Here is a 19,956-nt window from a genome sequence, read left to right on the forward strand (position 1 = left end):
GTTACCCTGACCTCTACTAGCAAAGACAGGAGATGGCAAATCTTGCTTTTATCCCTGTTTGTGGTGCGCTATTTCAACACATTCTGCTCATCTTCCCATCCCTATGCTTGGACACAGACCTCCGTGCAGAGACAGACCTTTTTATGCTCCCTTAGCAGTTACATTTTCTTCATTCCCCACATTTTGCATTAAAAATAATACTTTGATTGGTCTTATAAATGTTCTTAACTTCCAATAATATAGATGTTAGGATTTTACCAAAGTCATTATCATCCTGAATCACTTCAATATGAGCAAAATTCATGTTTACATCATGCGTAAACCTGTTGGTGCTGCTGAAGGTGCTGCAGTGGATTTGAGCGCCTGCGCACAAGAGGGGATTTATCCTGACTGACAGGCTGAGAGGATAACGGCTCGGACTGCTTTCTGATATTTGGATCATGCAAATGCATCTTTTTTTTAAATAAAAATCTGGAGTTCAATATTGCTCTAATATAAAGGCATCCTCCCATAACTCCAGCTGCTTCTAATCTTGCAGCATTTCTCCGTGGACGCTCCGCCCGACAGCAGCACATGACGCTACAAGTTAAAACCAGGGTCTGAGTTTCTGATGCAGGGTTTGAAGCTGAGCCCGCCCTCTCGGATCTCGGTCTCTGCTCGCCCTTAAACTCTCCCAAAGCAACAAAAATGATTATTTCACGCCTGAGCCCAGCGGAGCAGAAGCAGAGCAGAGATCGTCTCCGGTCCGCAGTCGGGTCTCTATGCTTTCTGTAATTAAACTGCGTCGCTGCGCGCTGGAGCCTCTGTTAAGTTAAAAGAAGCCAAGAGTGAGCATTTAGGGTGAAAACATCCGGATCTCAGCATGCACAAGGCAGATGCAGACCCGGACATGAGCAGCGGCCCGGCTCCAGCAGCGGCAGCCCCGGCCTCACCGAGCCAGACCCCCGCTGAGGGCGCAGTCAGTGCGCTGTGGTCGTATGGAAAATGCCTCGCTGCTCTCCTCCCCGTCTACCTGGCTGGGTATTACGGCTTCAGCATAAGCTTGGTTCTGCTTGGGCTGATGATCTACATGGGATACAAACACAGCCGGTTGGAGAAAGAGATGCGTCTTAAGTCTACTATGTACCTCCAGGAGAACGAGAAGGAGTTCACCACCCAGAAGCATTTTAGATCCAGGAGGGATCTACCTCCATGGGTAAGAGGACCCGCCTGCATGCCTCTGTGTGGCGAGTCAATCTGCAGTCGTGCTTTATTACTGGTCCATGCGTGCAAATTAATTTGCATTGAACAAATATATGAACCATATACATTTATTTTTGTAGTTTTGTCCATTGAGATTCTTAGAGGGCTTTTTATTTTCTGTCTTTGCACCAGTTTTTGACCTCTCTTGGCCCTAACGACAAGATCAGCACAAGCATGCAATGATGTTTTTCTTTTTTTTTTTTGACAGCTTTGATCGTTTATGATAAGATCTTTATGGTCGATTGGTTTCCTGAGAATTCTCACTTATGTACTCTTTAAAGTAAATGCATGCAAAGAAATTGGTTAATTATTTGAAATAACTTGCAATCATTCAATCTCATAACTTAATGGTTAATAAGATTCTAGTTTATTGTCTTTGTGTTTTTCAGTTACTATAAAAACATTAATGTATTTTATATTTGAGGACACAAAGGAGACCTTGTGTATATATGTAAAGAAGAAGAAGATATTGCACAAATTTCCAAGTTTTAATTAAAAAAAGTCTCTTTCACATCACCCACACACAATGCAGAGAGGGAAACATGGTGGTGGCAGCATTGTGGTGTGCTTTTCTTCAGCATTGACAGGGAATCTGTTTGATGGGGAGATGAATGAAGGCAAAACGCTGTAAAGATGGACAAAGCCCTGAAATCTTGAGCAGACCTGGGATCAAAGTATATTTATGTGTTTAAACAGACTGAAACCTAATTGGGAACTTGGAGTTTACAGATGGTGTGCATTCAGAACAGTTGGCTATTTGACATCTGTAAGACGGTTTGACTAAATATTGACTGATGGGGAATAAAACCAAACGCTTTGAGATTGCTAACAGTTTGAGAACCGTCTATCGTTTTCTTCCACATTGCTCTACTTTGTGTCGGCCTAGCAGATAAAACCAGTCTGAAACACATAAACATTTGTGTTTTCAGTTTAACTAAACATAAACATGTTTAGGGTTTGTGATTGCCTCTCAGAGGCTTTACATTTTACTTCATTTTTTACTGCTTTTCATCAACAGATCAATTTCCCAGATGTGGAAAAAGTGGAGTGGCTGAATAAGGTATGTTCTCTTCCTTTGTCCAATTTGCTTGTACCCATCTGTGCATTCTCCATCCATTCAAGAAGCATTCCTGGTGTACTTGAGTAACTCCTAACAGCAGCAGCAGTAAGGTCTCCCATTTATTAACAAGCACACAAAGGTGGACCATAATTGACCCTGCTGCTGCTGCTGCTGCTGCTTCTGCTGCTGCAGCTTCTCTGTCTGATCCAAGAGTGTAATTAAGAGGCAGGAAGAGTGTTCAGATAATATCACAACTTCTTTGTCTCTGTCAGTGAAGTCACTTCGCATCAGCACAGGGCAAGGATGAGTATGAATACTAAGGACAGAGTGCTGATTTAGAGGGGAAATTGTAATGGAGTCTGCAGCAGTCTGCTTGGACAGATAGATGATGGGACTTATTTTTCAGCCAGTTTGATAAACTGCTTCAGGCTTCCCCCATGTGTCACCCAAGAGATAATTTCTGTAAACATAAGGTCTGGCATCTGTCACTGGAGGAAATAGTTTACAGGAAAGGACTGTGATGTCTTTGTTTAAGGATATAAAGGATTCAGTAATGATGCTATGAGGAATTTTAGCAACAATAATTTAATAAATGAAGAAATGTGTCTTGTAGTTACATTCATTTATTTCGTGACATTGTTATTCTGTAGACTGGTTTTTCACACGTTTCTGTTATGCAGATCCTGCAGCAGGCCTGGCCCTTTGTTGGCCAGTACCTGGAGAAGCTTCTGGTGGGAACCATCGCTCCCGCCATCCGAGCTTCCAACATTCATCTGCAGACCCTCAGCTTCACTAAGGTCAACCTGGGAGAAAAGGCAAGTTATAGTGCTGAATCTGCATCTCTAACCAGACCTCAATATAGAACGTGCCTACAGTGCAAACCCCTTAGTTTCCAAGTTATCAGAAATGTTAAGATTTTAAATAGTTTTAGTTAAAGCTTATTGTAAATGTGCAACAGATATATTACTCTGAATTTGACAATATTTGGTCATATCTGATGTTTTGAGTTATAATCCTGAATTTTTGGGATGTTAATTTTGCATTTCTGACTCTGACTTTGGAAAATCCAGAGAAATCACTTCAAACTTTAACCACATTTTCCACACCTTTGTTTTTGGTGTAAGACTGCAAATATTACTTTGCCACCCAATGGCAGAGCATGGATACTATAATTAGAATCTTTTTTATGAATGGATGGAGACAGGAGCTGCCGGGGACATTATTCAGAATTAGCTGCATATACACAGAAAAATGAGCTCTCTTACATAGTTTTAAAGGCAAATGTTATATCACTTTGCATAAAAGGTCTTCACCAGCTTTTTCTAAAGGTTTCTACAATGTATTTATATATAAAAATATAATTAATTTGAAAGTATCAGAAGTTACATTTAAAAATTTGGACCCACACAGGCTAGAAATTCATTAATCAATAGCAGATTTATTTTTATTTTTTTGGTTCATCTAAGGTTAAATGAGTAAATTAAAATGAATCATTTTCTCTATAAAAAGGTCTTGTAGTTGAGCTTCATGTAAAAGCAGCTGTTGTGTTCACAGGCGCTGAAGCTGGTCGGTATAAAGGCACACACGGAACAGGATAAAAGACAAGTCATGTTGGATTTGTACCTCAGGTAACGCCACACATTTTTTAAGCTGTTGTTTAAAGTACGGCTCCAGGTGTTGTTGCTAAGACCCAAAACCTCTTTACTACCGAGAAACGTTTGTTATCAACAGCAGACCTGTGTTTACTCAGCACAAAGGAAAACAGCTCTATCATCACACTAGTGGGCTGCTTCTCTTGGTTCAACATTTATCTTGAGATTTTCCACCTCTTTTGTGTTACAGCTACGCTGGTGATGTGGAGATAAATGTTGAAATCAAGAAGTACTTCTGCAAAGCCGGCGTGAAAGGAGTCCAGGTACGACACTTTTTTAAAATTATTATTCTGGAAAAACTTTTAGAGGCAGCTCTTAATTGAACTTTCTCCTGTAGCTCAACGGGAAGCTGCGTGTGATCCTGGAGCCTTTGATCGGAGATATGCCGCTTGTCGGAGCCATTACCATGTTCTTTATTCGCAGGCCTGTGAGTGTTTTTAGTTTTCCTTGCTTTCATATCTAAATAAAACATTTATTCAAACTTCCTCACACTTTTCTAATCTGAATGCTACTTTTAGAAACTGGACATCAACTGGACTGGACTTACTAATCTGTTGGATATCCCTGGTCTTAAGTGAGTTTTCCAGACTTAAATATATATTTGTTTGGTTTCTGAGTGGCAGATTTACTAAAACAAACTGAAAACCATGAAGGGAATGTACTTGCTATCCGCCCACTTGAAAAACTAAGGATAACAAAAGAGCTTCAGCATTAATGTGTCCAGGAAGATGTCAACTAAACTGTCTTTCCTTAACTGATTCAATAAAAAAAGAACTGAAAGAATAAACATCTATAGTATATATACTTATCCCACATTACTTCCCAAACATGTATAAGAAATAGAAATTTTCAACGCTTTGTTGGAGGCTGGTTGAGGACCCGAATGCAGAGATGAGTTCTTGTAGGTTTAATGAAGAGAAACTGAGGCAAACATCCAAAAATACTGAGAATAAAAAAAACAGCAATCATCAGGGAAAACTGACGTTGAGATCCAGAGACAAGGAAGCACTAAGCAAGGAACCAGCACTGAAGAACTGCACAGGGAGAGTATATATATGGTAAGCAGAACAAAGGCTGGGGTAGGAAACTGATATGGAGCAGGTGTGGATGGAAGAGACTAGAAGGGAGCTAGGGGAAAGAAGACAGGCACAAGGGGGCAACAGAGAGTTACTTAAGACTGCACCAGATCATCCTGTCAAATTGATTCAAAGTTTTCTATTTAAGGAAAATCAGTTGATTGCATCGATCATTGACTCAAATGCAATCCCTCACACTAAGCATGCTTGTAGTGAGAGTGGAGAGGAAAAACTCCCTTTTAACAGGAAGAAACCTCCAGTAGAACAAGACATACAATACACTAAATCATTAAATATATAAAAAAATATGAACAAAAAAAATTTCTAAATATCTAAAATTTGAAAACTAGAAGCTGGAGCCAATAAATAACAAGAGTTCTTTGGACCAAACAAAATCCTTTATTATAGCTTGATCTGTAAAAAACATTATTTTCGTGTATTTGAATTTGGACAGCTATATCTTATATAGCTGTCATCATTCTCACTATTACTTGTTCATAGATTCTTTTGTTGCTCTCTATCAAACACATCACAACTCCTACACTTTAAGGCTGCCTCTACTTTTCTTTTAAACTTAACTGAATGATTTGGTGCTCATCATATTGTCGTTTTTTTTTCACTTTTAATCATTTCATATCTGACCTTAATTTTAGGTTCAACCGTGCAGTTAACCAACAGCAAAAATCCATAAAAAATTAATAAATGGAAAAACAAGGAAAGAGAAAAAAGATGCTGAATGTTTCTCAACGAATGAGCGAAAAAGGTGATCAAAATACCTTTGCCTATTAGTATACATTAAGTTTTACATTACCTCTGCAGCTTTTTTGCTGTAGCATTAAGTTATAATAGCTTTAGCCAAAAGCCAAAGCTTGATTATTATTAAACATTTACAACATAAAATGTTATACATTTTTTTAAATATTCTTTTCCACTGTATGGGAGCTGTCATAGCTGATACAGATAACCTACCAAAACTATGATCAGTGCTGCTCTCTGAAAACTGAACCAAAAAAGTCTGTTCCTGTACGCCAGATAAGGGCCAAGTCTCTGTACCACACTGCTACTAAATCTTGGTATCCATTTTTTAGCTAATAATAAACAAACATTATTGATAATCCCTCTCACTTTTGGAGATAAGCACCATTTCTCCCTTGACGCTGCAGGCATCAACAGGTACAGATAATAAATGGATAGAAAGACAACATCAGCAGATGTTGATGCTGGTTATCTGCGTTTCCAGAAATCTAAAAAATATTTGATGTTTATCTGCAGGAAAATTTACTATGAACCATTTAAACTACTTGAGAAAATAGCATCTGATTTTTAAAATTAACTTTTATTTAAAAAACAAATAGAAATATAATTATTTTTTTTACCTTACATCACATTCTGATTTCAAAAGAGCTTTATTGAATTTTCAAATTAAATAAACATGTTATACCAAATGCTTTTTTCTGTAATGTATAATATAAAATTATAGATTTAGATTTGAAGTTTTCTCCTATTGTCACTTTGATTCAGGGTTGACCCTCTTAAAAATCACAAAAAAACATTGGTTAATTGCAGAATCATATGGGATCTAGAATAGATAGTTTTAAAAGCCCAGTAAACAGTGGCTATTCGAGGGCTCAGCTGGAGCCGGGCCACCGGTTAGGACTCTGCCCAGGGCCCTGTACAGGCTTTGGCCTTCTCTGAATGTTGTTGACTTAGTGAGCTGTTTTTAGCAGCTGTTCTACATCCCCTGTCTGTCTTCATGTTTGCTTTCATTTGCAGTGCCATGTCAGACACGATGATAATGGATGCAATAGCTTCCCACCTGGTGCTCCCTAACCGTCTGACTGTTCCCTTGGTGGCAGATCTGCATGTGGCGCAGCTTCGCTCCCCGCTGCCAAGGGTAACTATCTGTCATTAAATTTCCTCCAGAAGCCTCTACTGCCTTTATTTTGCCAACTTGTTCCTATTTTAGGGAGTTGTTCGTATCCATCTGCTGGAAGCTGAAGACCTTGCAGCCAAGGATACTGTCATCAAGGGGCTGATTGATGGGAAGTCTGATCCATATGCTGTGCTGCGCGTAGGAACACAGATCTTTACCTCTCACCATGTGGACAGCAACCTGAACCCGCAGTGGAGGGAGATGTATGAGGTAAATGAAATGCACCTGAAGCTGGAGTAAAAAAAGCAGAGCAGGAGATCTACGGGTTTGCTTTGATATTATGAGTCCAGCTCCTCCTCCTTGTTTGTGTGCCAACAAGTCTGGCTTCATGTTGGAGTCCCTGCTTTGTCAGGATTGAACCCAAGTCTTTAATAGTGAATAACACTCTCATTGTCACAAAGATAAACACCTCTGTGGAGATTTGAATCTCCTCGTTTTGTAACAGGAAGCAGGTGTTTGTGAGATAAGAAGCTGCTTGTTCTGTTGCTCAGGCAAAACTGAAGCCTTCTTGTCATTGTGATTCTCTTCACATTGGATGTGTTTTTTATGCCATTTGCAACTTTTTCTATATCTGTGTTCTTGTTATTGGTTTGATGTTTGTGCTTGGGTGTACCCGTGTGTGTCTGTTTGTGTGAATCATCAGGTTATTGTCCATGAAGTACCTGGTCAGGAGTTGGAAGTGGAAGTGTTTGACAAAGACCCAGACCAGGATGACTTCCTGGGGAGGTAGCTCACTCATTCTCACTCATTTTCTCTTTAGTTTGTTTTCCTTAATGCCTCTCATATCATTTCCATTACTGCTTTTACTAAACAAGACCATGCTTTTGCTAAAAAAAATATATATATATATGTATATTTTAAATTTGTATTCTGCCATATTTCTGTTATATTTTTGTTTTTGGCTTTGTCTTAGGGCCAAGATCGATCTGGATATCGTGAAAAAGGCCAGGATTGTGGATGATGTAAGCTTTTCTACTATATGGAATAATTCAGACCCATAGTAGACAGTTAATGCATTATCTTACTCTTAAGAGCATATCTCGAGTCACACTGCAGTAATCCTGTTATCATGTGACAGCAGAGACACCATGTGCTTCCTTGTGATCTTACCACCTTTAGGCTTTTTAGAGGATATAAAAAGCCTCCTGAGAGCAACTTGTTTTTAATGAGCCTTCTGACTCTTGTTTGCAGTGGTTTAATCTGAGAGACGTCTCTTCCGGCAGCATCCACTTGCGGCTGGAGTGGCTCTCTCTGCTGTCCTCTGCTGACAGACTAAGTGAGGTGAGGATTCATGCATTACTGTATATTTAATCTTTTGGAAAATGAGTTCATAATAGTCTAAAATGTAACTGTTTTCCCCCCCACCCCCACCCCCACCCCCCAGGTGGTTCAAAAAAATCAGAACTTGACAGCGAAGTCAGCGGATCCCCCGTCTGCAGCCATCCTCGCCTTCTATCTTGACCAAGCCTATGCGCTGCCTGTGAGAATTCTCTATCTCTACTTCCTTCATTTTTATGTAAACTGAATCTCTGTCATTTCACCAAATCTGATGCATTCCCAACTTTACAGCTTAGGAAAGGAAACAAGGATCCAAGCCCAATGGTGCAGATTACAGTTCAGGATGCTACTAAAGAAAGCAAGGTGAAGTTTTAAAATTCACAGTCCCTTGCAAATGATTTTGTCCTGTTTTGGGCTTTTTTACACTTTGTCACGACATGCTTCAGCATTTTATTGAGGTTTTATATAGAATAAATGAATAGTAGTAATTTTGAAAGAGAAGAAAACTTTTTCTTTCTATATAAATGTATGAAAACTAAGGTGTGCACTTGTATACAGGCTCCGGTCAAATCTGATACCCCTAAATAAAACCCAGTGCAAGCAGTTACTTTCAGACACCTCCCCTCAACAGAATCCGGCTTTGTGTAAATTAATTTATGCATAAATCAAACTATTTGGGAAAGATCTCAGAGGTTTAATAGAGAGGGGAAATTGACAAACAGCATCATGAACACCAAGGAACACAGAAGACAGGTCAGGAAGTTGTGGAACCCTTAAACATGGGTTTTATTATAAAATAATTTCTCCAGCTCATAAAATCTCCCTGAGGTTTTGTTACTCTTCAAGTAAAACTGAGAGTAAAGCACAAGTGCAAAAAAAAAAACGATGCATGGTCGCTGAAACTGACCAGACACACAAAGAGAGCATTATCCAGAGAAGAAGCTGGTGACCTATGATCACTCTAGAGGAGTTCATAAAGAATACTCCTGAAATCTGACCCTTGTTAAAGGGTAGGATGTAAAAAGCCTTTGTTAGAGAAGGTCATAAGACATCCTGTTTACAGTTTTCTTTAAAACATCTGGACAAAACAGGAAGCATAAGGAAGATGGAGGTCTGATCAAATAAGTCCAAAAAGGGCAAAATCGTACAATGTCAATTCCTTCATGGAAACATGGCTGTGGCATCATCAAGCTCTGGGGATGTCTGTAAGGTGTGTTGGTAAACTCCTATATGTGAATGTTTGGTCTGCATAGATGACTGGATAGATATACAGTTTCAGGGCCCAAAAGGAAACTAAATCAGGGGTTGACAGATAAAGAATACTTGATAATAGGTACCAGAAATGTAAGTTAGAGTTAGAATGGAGTCAGCTTAGTTAAAGGAAAAACCAGCAAAGAGCAACCAGACAACCAGCTAAACAACTAGAAAAAACAACTAAAATAAAGGGGGAAGAGTGGAGAAAGGCAAGGCAACAGGTGGAAGTGACCAGAAAGGAGGAAGAGCTGAGAGCAGTGATGGGAGCGAGAGCTGAGGGAGACGAGTGAATAAATGGGGAAGCAGAGAGACTACACAGAAGACACAGAGGTGGGAAACAAAAAACAACTATAAAACCCATAAGAGCATGAGTAATTCTATAAAAACAGAGCAAACCAGATAAATCAAAATACTAATCATAAAACAGAGTAACCTTTGAGGAAATATGTATCATATGATGGAGAAGACTAGAACTGAGATCAATTAAAAAACAAGGAAGTGGTGAAAACATGAAAACAAATTAGAACCACAGGGTGACACCTGATTATGACATATATAATTTCATTGTGGCCGATTTCTTTTTTTAAAACTTCTCAGTTGAGATTAACCTATTTAAACTGATCTAAATAATCTAAGATCAAATTCTTTTGTAAGTGATTTGTCTCCCTAATTACTCCCTAGTCACAAGCATCAATGTATCTTGTTGGAAGGGATAAATCAACAGAACCTGGTGTATAACTGTGAAGTGAAAGGTCAATTATACATCATTGCACATAATACGGGGAAAAAAGCGGTGGTGGCAGCATCATGCTGTGGGCACATTTTTCTTTAATAGTGACAGGTTATCTTCTAGAGTTGATAAGAAGAGTGTGGGAGCTAAATAAGAGAACAATGCTGTGGTGGTGCACCTTCCAGCAGGACAACTACGTGAAATAACAACCAGAGCTGCAATGCAGGGAATTAGATCAAAGCAACCTCATGTATTAAAATGACCCAGTCAAAATCTAAAATAATTCAAGAGCCTTAAAAACATTTGCAACATGCGACCTAAGTTTTTGCTATGTTGCAATGAAGAATAGGCAGAAGTAAAGCCGTTACAATCACATCCTTAACAGCTGGTGAGTTATTACCTCAGCGAGGTTGTACTTGTAAAACTAAAACATGACTTTGTTTTATTTGATGACAGGACTAGCCACTTTGTGTTGATCTTTTAAATAAAATCTTGAAAAAAATATTAATTTTTCCTTTTAATGTGACTAAACGTGGAAAACATAATGCGACTTGAATACTTTGCAATGCATTTTTACTATTTTTGTTTCATGGAGGCAAATTTTGGGTCTGAATTTTTCCTTTATGGGTCGGCAGATCTGTTACGGCACTAACAGCCCTGTTTGGGAGGACGCTTTCACTTTCTTCATTCAAGATCCTCGCAAACAAGATATTGAAATTCAGGTACCGTAAGTCAATTTTATAGATGTGTTGTCTCCTTCTTGTCTCCTCTGGTCTATTAACTGCGCTTATTTCTTTTAAGCTCTGATCATCTTCTGTGGATGTTTTCAATCAGGTGAAGGATGATGACCGCTCCTCTCCATTAGGCAGCTTGACTATTCCTCTGAGCCGTATTCTGGAGAGCCATGAACTCACCTTGGACCAGTGGTTCCAGCTGGAGAAATCGGGCTCAGCCAGTCGCCTTTATGCCAAAATTGTGCTGAGGGTTAGTATTTTATGCAAAGACTTTTTTTACCGCTTATATCAATGTATTTAAAAGCACACATAAAAATTTTTTACTGGAAGCCCCCATAAAAGAGACTTGAAAATGTTTATTTCACCAGCAGTGTTTTTAGCGGCTGAAATAAAATGCTGTTTTCTGTTTCCTAATAGATTTTGTGGCTAAGCGATGAGGCCTCTCCAACAACTCCATCTCCACCCTCTTCAGGATCAGGATCAGGATTGGGGCAGGAAGAAACCAGTTCAAACCAGAACTCTACAGGGCCCGGCGGGCTAACTAAACCTCAGCCATCCCGACCACAGAACACCACCCCTGACCCAGAGTTTGCAACTGAGGTAAGAAGATACGGTTTTTCTGCAGACATTTAAAGCTTAACCAGACCGAGGTAACGGTGTCTGTGGTCCATCTGATGTATGCAGGGAGTGTTACGAATCCATCTAGTGGAGGCCCAAAACCTGATAGCCAAGGACAACTTCATGGGGGGCATGGTGAAAGGCAAGAGTGACCCTTACGTCAAAATCCGGGTTGCTGGTATAACATTCCGCAGCCACACCATCAAGGAGAACCTCAATCCTGTCTGGAATGAACTTTATGAGGTATTTTGATTTGTTTTGCTTGAAAAATCATTTACGTTATAAATTCCATAACATCATAATGTTGTATTTTTGTGCATTTAGGTGATTTTGACCCAACTTCCAGGTCAGGAAATCCAATTTGAGCTGTTTGATAAGGACATTGATCAGGATGACTTCCTTGGAAGGTAGACCCATCTGGTTCACTTTGATGTTTTAAGTCATTCTGAAATGGATAATAATGTTTTGATTGGATCTCTTGTTTGCAGGTTTAAACTTAACCTAAGAGACATCATCAGCGCCCAGTTTGTTGACACGGTGTGTGAACTTAACCTGACATATTTACCCCACATAAGTATTTATATTTACAAATACTCACAAGAACCTTTTACACAAAAGTCTAATTAATTATTTATTAGAGTTTCGGTTGATAGACCAATACAAAGTTGCACGTAATTTAAAAGTAGAGGAGAATAAAAAACGATTTTTAACCAGAAATAAAACAACAAAGAAACTGTATGGCCTTTTTTAATGTGATACCTGGATACTAGTATCCAGAAGTAACCAATTTATGTGCTCACAGTTAATGTTCTCCAAGAAAACCTTGAAAGTTTTTTTTAAAAGAAAAATTAAATTTTGACAAACTTAGCACAGGTCAGGGTTAAGCTACTGAGAAGTTTCAAGAGGAGTAAGAAAATCAATCAAAAGTATTATAACAACCTTTGAAAATCTCACAGTGTCAAGACTCAGAACAGAGGACCCAGAATTTCCACGAGCAGCCTTGAAGACTGTTGAACTGGCTGATGAGCAGATCCAAGCAGAGGAAGGCAGGACTTTCCGAACACGAAACAAAAGCCAGTGTTGAAGAGGTTAACAGAAATCCAGGCCAGAAGATCAGAGACCCAAACAGGTACCGAGGGGAAATCCAAGACGAAGTCAGGAGGCAGATCCAGGTTCAGTCCACAGGCAGAAACCAGCAGGAGTCCAGAGACAGGTCAAGCAAACAAATCCGTTGAAGGAACAGGCAGGCTTAAAGGTCCGAAGACAAAATGGATTAGAATGAGGCAATCAGAACACAAACAGATACGCTAAAGAACTCTCACCGAAGACTCAAATAATCTAGCACTGATGACTGGGAGCAAGCAATAGAGACTAGAGAAGGTGACACAGCTGAACAGTGATGAGAAACTGGGTGGAGCTAGATAGGTGAATGGAATGAACCATAAAGCCAGTCATCAATGCCAAGATCATGACTCAGAGAACATTTTCAGTCTTTCATCCCAACAGTATAGCACAGCTATGAACCTCCCGAGACATAGCAATTCTCCTCAAATGATAAGCCTTGAAAAGCAAAACACATACCACAGATGCAGTGGTGGGGATCTGCTGCCTCCTATGATCATTAGATGAGTGGTATAGAACTTCCTGGAAAGATTGTCTGTCCATCACAGGGAAATACATGGTTTCCAGCTTATTTAAATAAACTTACACCAAGCATCCCGCTGAACCAGAGGTGGGCATTTATCATGTGGTTAATTGTTGTGTTGTCCGACAAAACTAATTGTGATAAGAATTTCAATTTATAGTGGCAACTCTAAATTCTAATTGGTGGCTATATTGTATGAATCTACATTGGTTCCATGGGCCCATTATTAAATATTAGTACTTTTATTTTAATAGGTTAATGCTGTTGCTGTGTGCAAATTGATAATATTAATCACACAACTTTATGTCATTGATGTCACATAGACACCTATTTTAAAGACCAGTATGTGCTCTTTTAACAGCAATATTTGCGGAGCTTTCCTCAATGAAACATGGTGGTGGTAGCATTGTAATGTGGGAATCAACAGGCGCTCAGAAGCTCCTCATAATTGAAGGTTCAATAAGTTTAGGTGACTACAAATGAGGGTCTAACAAGGGGACTTGTTAGATGCTCCAACAGACCTCTGACCGCTTTAGAGGTTCACCTTTTTGTAGAACAGCATCATAATAATCAGTTTTATTTGACATCGTCATCATACATTAGTACAAACCTAGTCTTTTTACATTTAAGCCATTCCTAAGGAGTAGCTTTTAGCTCTGAGGGAGAATGTTAAGTGTTTTTTTACACATGAACCCAGACTGACATCCCTTCAGTATTATTGGGATCTTGCATCTTTTCAAGGACGTGAATGCCCTGCTGTAGCTCAGCACTCCACTACAGATTGGGTTAAAGTAATATGTTAGAATGGTCCATTTAAAACCCAGATCTTAATCCAGTTGAGAATCTGTCGAAAGACTGAAAAATGGATCCTTACAGACCCTCTTTGTGCATTTTGACTGAGCTTCAGTCCTTTTTACAGAAAAGAATGGGAGATTTTTGTTCTAAATGCACACTGCTTTTTGTTGGTCTATCACAGAGCATCCCGAAATAATTTTTATTTCACGAAATAAATAGAAAAAATTGGAAGTTAAGCTCATTTTGGTGCCTCTCTTCTTCTAGTGGTACACTCTAAATGATGTGAAATCAGGCCGGGTTCACCTGGTGATGGAGTGGCTTTCCAGAGTGACTGACCTACAAAGACTGGATCAGGTAAGACACTTACTGTCTCATTTTCAAAAGATACACAAAGGCACGATGCTTTGCTTGTTCATTTGGTTTCCTTGGTATAGAAAACATCAGCAGGAAATGTTATGATGCTTTCAAAAGATCATCCTTTAGAGGATATAAACAGAAGTAAAGAGCAAGCTTCTCTTTTTCAGGCACTTCACATTAGCTGCTGTGTTTATGTCCCTATTTATACTTAGTTCAAAGCGAACTTTACCCACATATGTTCCGTTGCACATTTACATCCCTTTCCTGTTTCTTGCAGGTATTACAGTATCAGTCCCAACAGTCGTACCAAAACAAGGTTGTGCCATCAGCAGCCGTGTTGTTTGTGTATGTGGAGCGTGCCCACGGCCTGTCGGTGAGCCTGGAGTCTTTGGAGGGTTTAGCTCTTCTTTAAAAAGCAGCCAAAACATCTGAGATTCTGCTGCAAGTTTCTATAATACCTAATACTTTTTTGTGGGTTTTTAGCTTAAGAAGAATGGAAAAGAGCCGAAAGCTGGAGTAGAGGTTACGCTTAAGAATGTTTCACACAAAACCAAGGTAGGATAACCTTTACTTTGAGCATGTATGACCAAGAAAACAAGGAGGAAAGATGTGAAAATGTTTTTTGGTTCTCCTCAAAGATTTGTGAGCGATCCACATCTCCTCGATGGGATGAGGCGTTTCATTTTTTGGTTCGTGACCCCAGAGATGAAACCCTCACAGTAAAGGTGAGAGATAACTATAAAATGAACTAAAAAACGTCAGGCAGATTGTTCCTTTTGTTATTGATGCAATTTTTCAAAAATATGTAATCAGAGTTTGAATAATTTTAGTTCCTTTATTTTCAAGCTTTCTCACAGCTGGGGTCAGAGCCTGGGGTCCCTGACCGTCCATCTGAAGGAGGTGCTGACTGAGCCCGGCTTAGTGCGGGACCAGTGGTTCAGTCTGGATGGAGCGCTGCCAGAGAGTCAGATACTGCTTAGAGTCAATCTCAAGGTACCACAGAAGCTTTTTTCCTTTACTGCTCTGATGCTTAAATAATTAAATAATCTGGTTCTCATTAAAGGGGAAGGCTGTTTTTTTTTAACATTGGTCCCGTGATTTTACGTCCTTACATCATGTTCTGCTCACCCATATTAGTTTTGTGTCATTTGCAGCTGGACCGAAGATATTCGGTTTTGTAATTCAAGTAACGTCTTACTAGTCTTCCTATGGGCAAGGAGTTGAAGGCACAAAGTAAAAGGTTCATAATTTATCATTTATGGTACGCCAGCATTCATAACATGTAGGCGAATTACTGTCCCCCAGACATCCGGGGTTAAATTTTTTATATCTATATTTTTTTTAAATGAAGCGGCGCATTTATGATGTCATCCACGTGCGCCGGCTACCGTTCATTCTTCCTGTCCGCTGAACTGCTTCTAGTTTTACAATGGAATTGAACGATTCAGATTAGCTCGCCGAATGAAGGGGTAGAGCGTAGCCGCCTGTGGCCCGGGCTGCCTGTCACAACTCCAGTCTGGCGTGCGGATGATGTCATACACGCAACGCTTTGTTTAAAAAAAAATAGAAATATAAAAAATATGACCGCGGATGTCTGGGGGACAGTGATTCGCCTACATGTTATGAATGCTGGCGTACCATAAAGAATAAATTATGAACAGTTTAGTTTGTGCCTTCAACCTATTGCCCATAGGAAGACGTTACTTTGATATAACAAAACAGAATATCTTCAGAACAGCTCCAAAAGACACAAAACTAATATGGGGAATAGAACATGATCTAATAACCTATAATCAAGGGGCCAATGTAAAAAAACCGGTGTTCCCATTTAAATAAAAACTTGAAAAATGTAGAGGCCTACATATTGCTCTAAGGGTAATAGATCCATCTAGAGGAAATCACTGGGAAATGAATATCGATTGACCAAAATGAATATCAGGTAATAATGGAATCAAAATATGGAGATACTAAAAAATTACTTCACATATTGGATAAATCTGAGATTTTTTTTTTATGATTTAAGTAAAACATCAACTATTAAGAAGGTCCAGAAAAACTCTGGTCCATTATAGTTAGAAATGACTGAATTCTGTTTTCACCCACAGTTTACACTCAGCTGCAGTTATCCAAGAACTGCGGTAAATACTCACTGTATTCACTGTATATGCCATGGTTAGCTCCTTCTAGCTGAAGCACCAGTAGTTTAGTATTTCTACAATAACAGTCTAACAGTTAATACCCCAGTGCAATGAACTGTATTGTGGATGTGTACCTCATAACTGTTTGCTACAGACTGATTATTTTTTTCCCTCCCAACCAATTTCTTCCAACTTATGTCCTAACAAATGCAGTAGATTGTCAAAAGAATTAGGTCACATCTCAAAATTACTTAAATCAGATGCTCTGATAACTTCCATGGCAGGTTAGATTTTAGCACCTGGTAATGGGATGCTGTTTGAGCAATAAAAATGTGATTTTATAATAACGTAGAGCAGTTAGGAGGTTGGTTCCTCCTAATGATGGGTCTGGGTTGGGCAGTTTTCAGAAGAACAGTGCCTGCTATAGATTAAGAATGGGAAGTCACCCAAATATGTAAAACTGCATGCATAAGTCGGAACATGGTGTAGTTTGTCAAATTATGTAGCTGTGTTTCTGTGTGTTGAACAGTTGAAGAACTGCTGTTAAGAAGAAACATTCCTCTCATCGTTTTCCTTTCCTTAGAGAGTCCCTTGGTGACTCACTGATCTGCCAAGTGTTGCTTTTATGTTTTGCTTACTATTTACCAGTCAGCATTGAGGGATCAACCTAGACTGTATTTGTAAATGGATAAGTTGGAAAGAATTGGATTCCGTTTAGATTAATGCAAACTGAATCAATTGCAGTGTAAAGTACTTTTGGTTGACATTGTCTATAACTTGGTTTAATTTAAATGAAATGAAGAAAATTTGAAGCTTGAATTAATTATTTTTTTCTTTCACAGATATTGGACAGTCAGTTAGCCGTGTGTCGCAGCGCAGGTGGGGATGGCAGCGTAGAACAGGTCATTCCCAAATGGGATCCTCTGCATCTCGATCTGAAGCACAGAACTGGATTTTCCATGTAAGTCAAACGTTTTTTTTCCTTCTTATTTATTCCAAAGTCGGTCCTTTGCATAGCTTCCTTTGGTAACAGGGAGAATGTGTTTTTAAAAGCAGAAATCTTCTTTTTGTCTTTAGGGTCGCTGAGAATGCAAGCTCAGCTGGACAAGTAAAGCTTACCATCGGCTACTCTGCAGAAGAAAGCAGGCTTTTCATCATCATTCACTCCTGCAGGTTTTTATATTGATTGATCACCTTTTTATCATATTTTCCATTAGAACATTTGGTTGCATAAAGCAATGGGATCTCTTTACATGTGCAGAGCCCTGGCAGCCTGCTCCAAGGATGGCGCTGACCCATATGTTTCTTTTGTCCTGCTGCCCGACAAGAAGGCCACAACCAAAAGAAGAACCACAACCAAGAAGAGAGACCTCAACCCAGAGTTCAATGAGAGGTCATTTAAATAAATAAAAAATAACTAGTAGAGTTAGAAGTTGCTTCTCTCATATTTTTCCTTCAACATGCAGGTTTGACTTTGATTTTACTCTGGAGGAGTCCATGCAGAAAAGACTGGATTTGTCCGTGAAGCACAGCAGCTCCTTCATGAGCCGAGAGAAGGAGGTGATTGGCAAGGTAATTTTTGAGCAGCTGTAGTTTATTAGTTGTTTTTGCTGTACTATGGTGATTATAACACCATTATTTTTGCTTCCTTTCATTTTACTCAGTTGCAGCTTGATCTGGACCAAATCGACCTCAAGGCTGGCGTCGCACAATGGTAAAGATTCAGAAAAATTTAAGCTAATAAACAAAATATTTCAATCATCACTTAAAGATAATTAATTATTCACATTAATTTATACAACGTCCAAGTTATTTAAATTTAGAATCCTTGTTGGATAAGTTGTATTTCTTCGTTCGGCATTTAAACTGACATTTTCTCTTATATTTTATTTTTTTAGGTATGATCTAGTTGCAGAAAGCAACTAGAAGAATCCCATTTCCAGTACCATTGAACATAAGCCTTGTGTCGCTTCTGTTATCTGTGATTTCATGCTTTTGTAATTCAGCTTAGATGAAATATTCCACCATCACTGAAACAAAATAAAGTAATTTGTGCCTCACGGAAACACAATCCAGCAGTATTTCTAGGAAGAAAAAGACATGTAGCTCATGAATTCCATAGCCTTGAATTGTTGCTCTCTTCTACATGGACGACTCTCTTCTAGAGTTAGACATCTGATAATAATGCAACCATGTTGCACGATACTCCTGTGATATATGTGATGGAAGACATGCACAAGTCCTTTCTAATTTTTCTTTTTTTTTTAAAGGCCTTATACTTTAGGGAAAAAACTGTGTTTTAACGATTTACAACCTACAGTACAACTCACCTGAGAGATTTTGTTAAATGCTATATTTTAGTCTTAAAGAAATTCCAAATATTATTTTATTTATATATGATTATATTATTGCCTTAAGTATTACAAAGCTGTGCACAATTTGTCAATGTTTATGTGTTCAAGATGAAGTTTTATATGTTCTTAATGTTACTTTTTCTAAATCAGAGTATTACAAACCTTTAGGTCCTCCAAAACAGAGACGTGATACTGTAAGCTGAGTCTAAATCACTGTGCTTTTAGACCACCCTTTATACAGTGCTGGTGTTACATCAATCAACGCTTCTCTGTGTGCTTAAGTGTTTATTGTGCTCTTGCTTTCAGTGATGTCTGTTTTTTTTAAGCTGCTCAAGTAAGGGACATAAAGAGTTAATTCATGGAGTTTGACAGAGGATTATCGTACTGCCTTTGAACTTTGGGATTGTGCTTTAGCATACTTGGTACATATCATTGTGCATCTGCTAAATTTGTTGAATAAAGTTTGCACTCATAAATCAAACCAATTGTCCCAATTCTGTTTTTTTGAAACTCAGAATACTCAGTATGTTCCATAAAGGTGTTCAAAAAATGAAAACATAAGTAATCAAGACAATCAAAAGTATTGTAAAGATGATGACATTTTGCTGTGAAACTGCCTCATTATGCAATTAAGATTAAGACATTAAGAATGTGAGTAAAGACCCTTAGAGGAAACCTCAAAAAAAGGGGAAAAAAATTCCTTCCATCCAGTTAAGAACTGTGTACTATTTAGTGTTTACATACATTTTTACTGTGCTGAAATCACAATGGTGGTTTATTTGGTTTGTTTTTTGTGAAAATTAGTTATAACAAGTTGGAGGATATTTTCTAATAGGTGATTTTGGAAAACAATATCGTTTCTGGGTATCAAGGAAAGCTGAAAATTTGTTTAATTGCAGGGGTGGGTAGGGTATCCAAAGCATTTACTTGAGTATGAGTTGCGCTGCTTTAATGGAGAACCTAGAGAGTCACTGAAAAAGAAAACCAGCCATTTAAAATGTAACATTTAAAGCCATTTTAAAAATCATGTTCTAATTCCACATTTTAAATCAAATTATTTAAGATGAATGGTAAAATGTATTTATTAATC

General features: G+C 38.6%; 1 protein-coding gene across 1 annotated transcript; it reads left to right on the forward strand.

Moving 5' to 3' along the window:
- The first annotated feature begins 368 nt into the window (after positions 1–368).
- On the forward strand, positions 369–19,347 carry esyt1a (extended synaptotagmin-like protein 1a). Its single transcript, XM_038287403.1, has 31 exons — positions 369–1,195; positions 2,261–2,302; positions 2,983–3,117; positions 3,857–3,930; positions 4,145–4,217; positions 4,292–4,381; positions 4,473–4,528; positions 6,804–6,924; positions 6,997–7,173; positions 7,607–7,689; positions 7,877–7,925; positions 8,155–8,244; positions 8,348–8,443; positions 8,533–8,604; positions 10,861–10,947; positions 11,060–11,209; positions 11,377–11,559; positions 11,644–11,820; positions 11,902–11,984; positions 12,066–12,114; positions 14,282–14,371; positions 14,652–14,747; positions 14,858–14,929; positions 15,013–15,099; positions 15,221–15,367; positions 17,355–17,473; positions 17,590–17,685; positions 17,774–17,905; positions 17,979–18,084; positions 18,177–18,226; positions 18,411–19,347. The coding sequence occupies exons 1-31, from the start codon at positions 863–865 to the stop codon at positions 18,436–18,438; spliced, it is 3,243 nt and encodes a 1,080-aa protein (XP_038143331.1). The 5' UTR covers positions 369–862; the 3' UTR covers positions 18,439–19,347.
- Positions 19,348–19,956: the final 609 nt, after the last annotated feature.

This window comes from Cyprinodon tularosa, unplaced genomic scaffold (genome assembly GCF_016077235.1).
Source record: "Cyprinodon tularosa strain WSP-4 unplaced genomic scaffold, ASM1607723v1 ctg239, whole genome shotgun sequence".
Lineage (NCBI taxonomy): Eukaryota > Metazoa > Chordata > Actinopteri > Cyprinodontiformes > Cyprinodontidae > Cyprinodon > Cyprinodon tularosa.

Bases quoted from the DNA above. Each gene is read 5' to 3' on its own strand.
- esyt1a (XM_038287403.1), top strand. From the start codon at position 863: ATGCACAAGGCAGATGCAGACCCGGACATGAGCAGCGGCCCGGCTCCA. The intron at 17,474-17,589 runs GTAAGTCAAACG...TTTTGTCTTTAG, and splicing joins CACAGAACTGGATTTTCCAT to GGTCGCTGAGAATGCAAGCT. The intron at 18,085-18,176 runs GTAATTTTTGAG...CATTTTACTCAG, and splicing joins AGAAGGAGGTGATTGGCAAG to TTGCAGCTTGATCTGGACCA.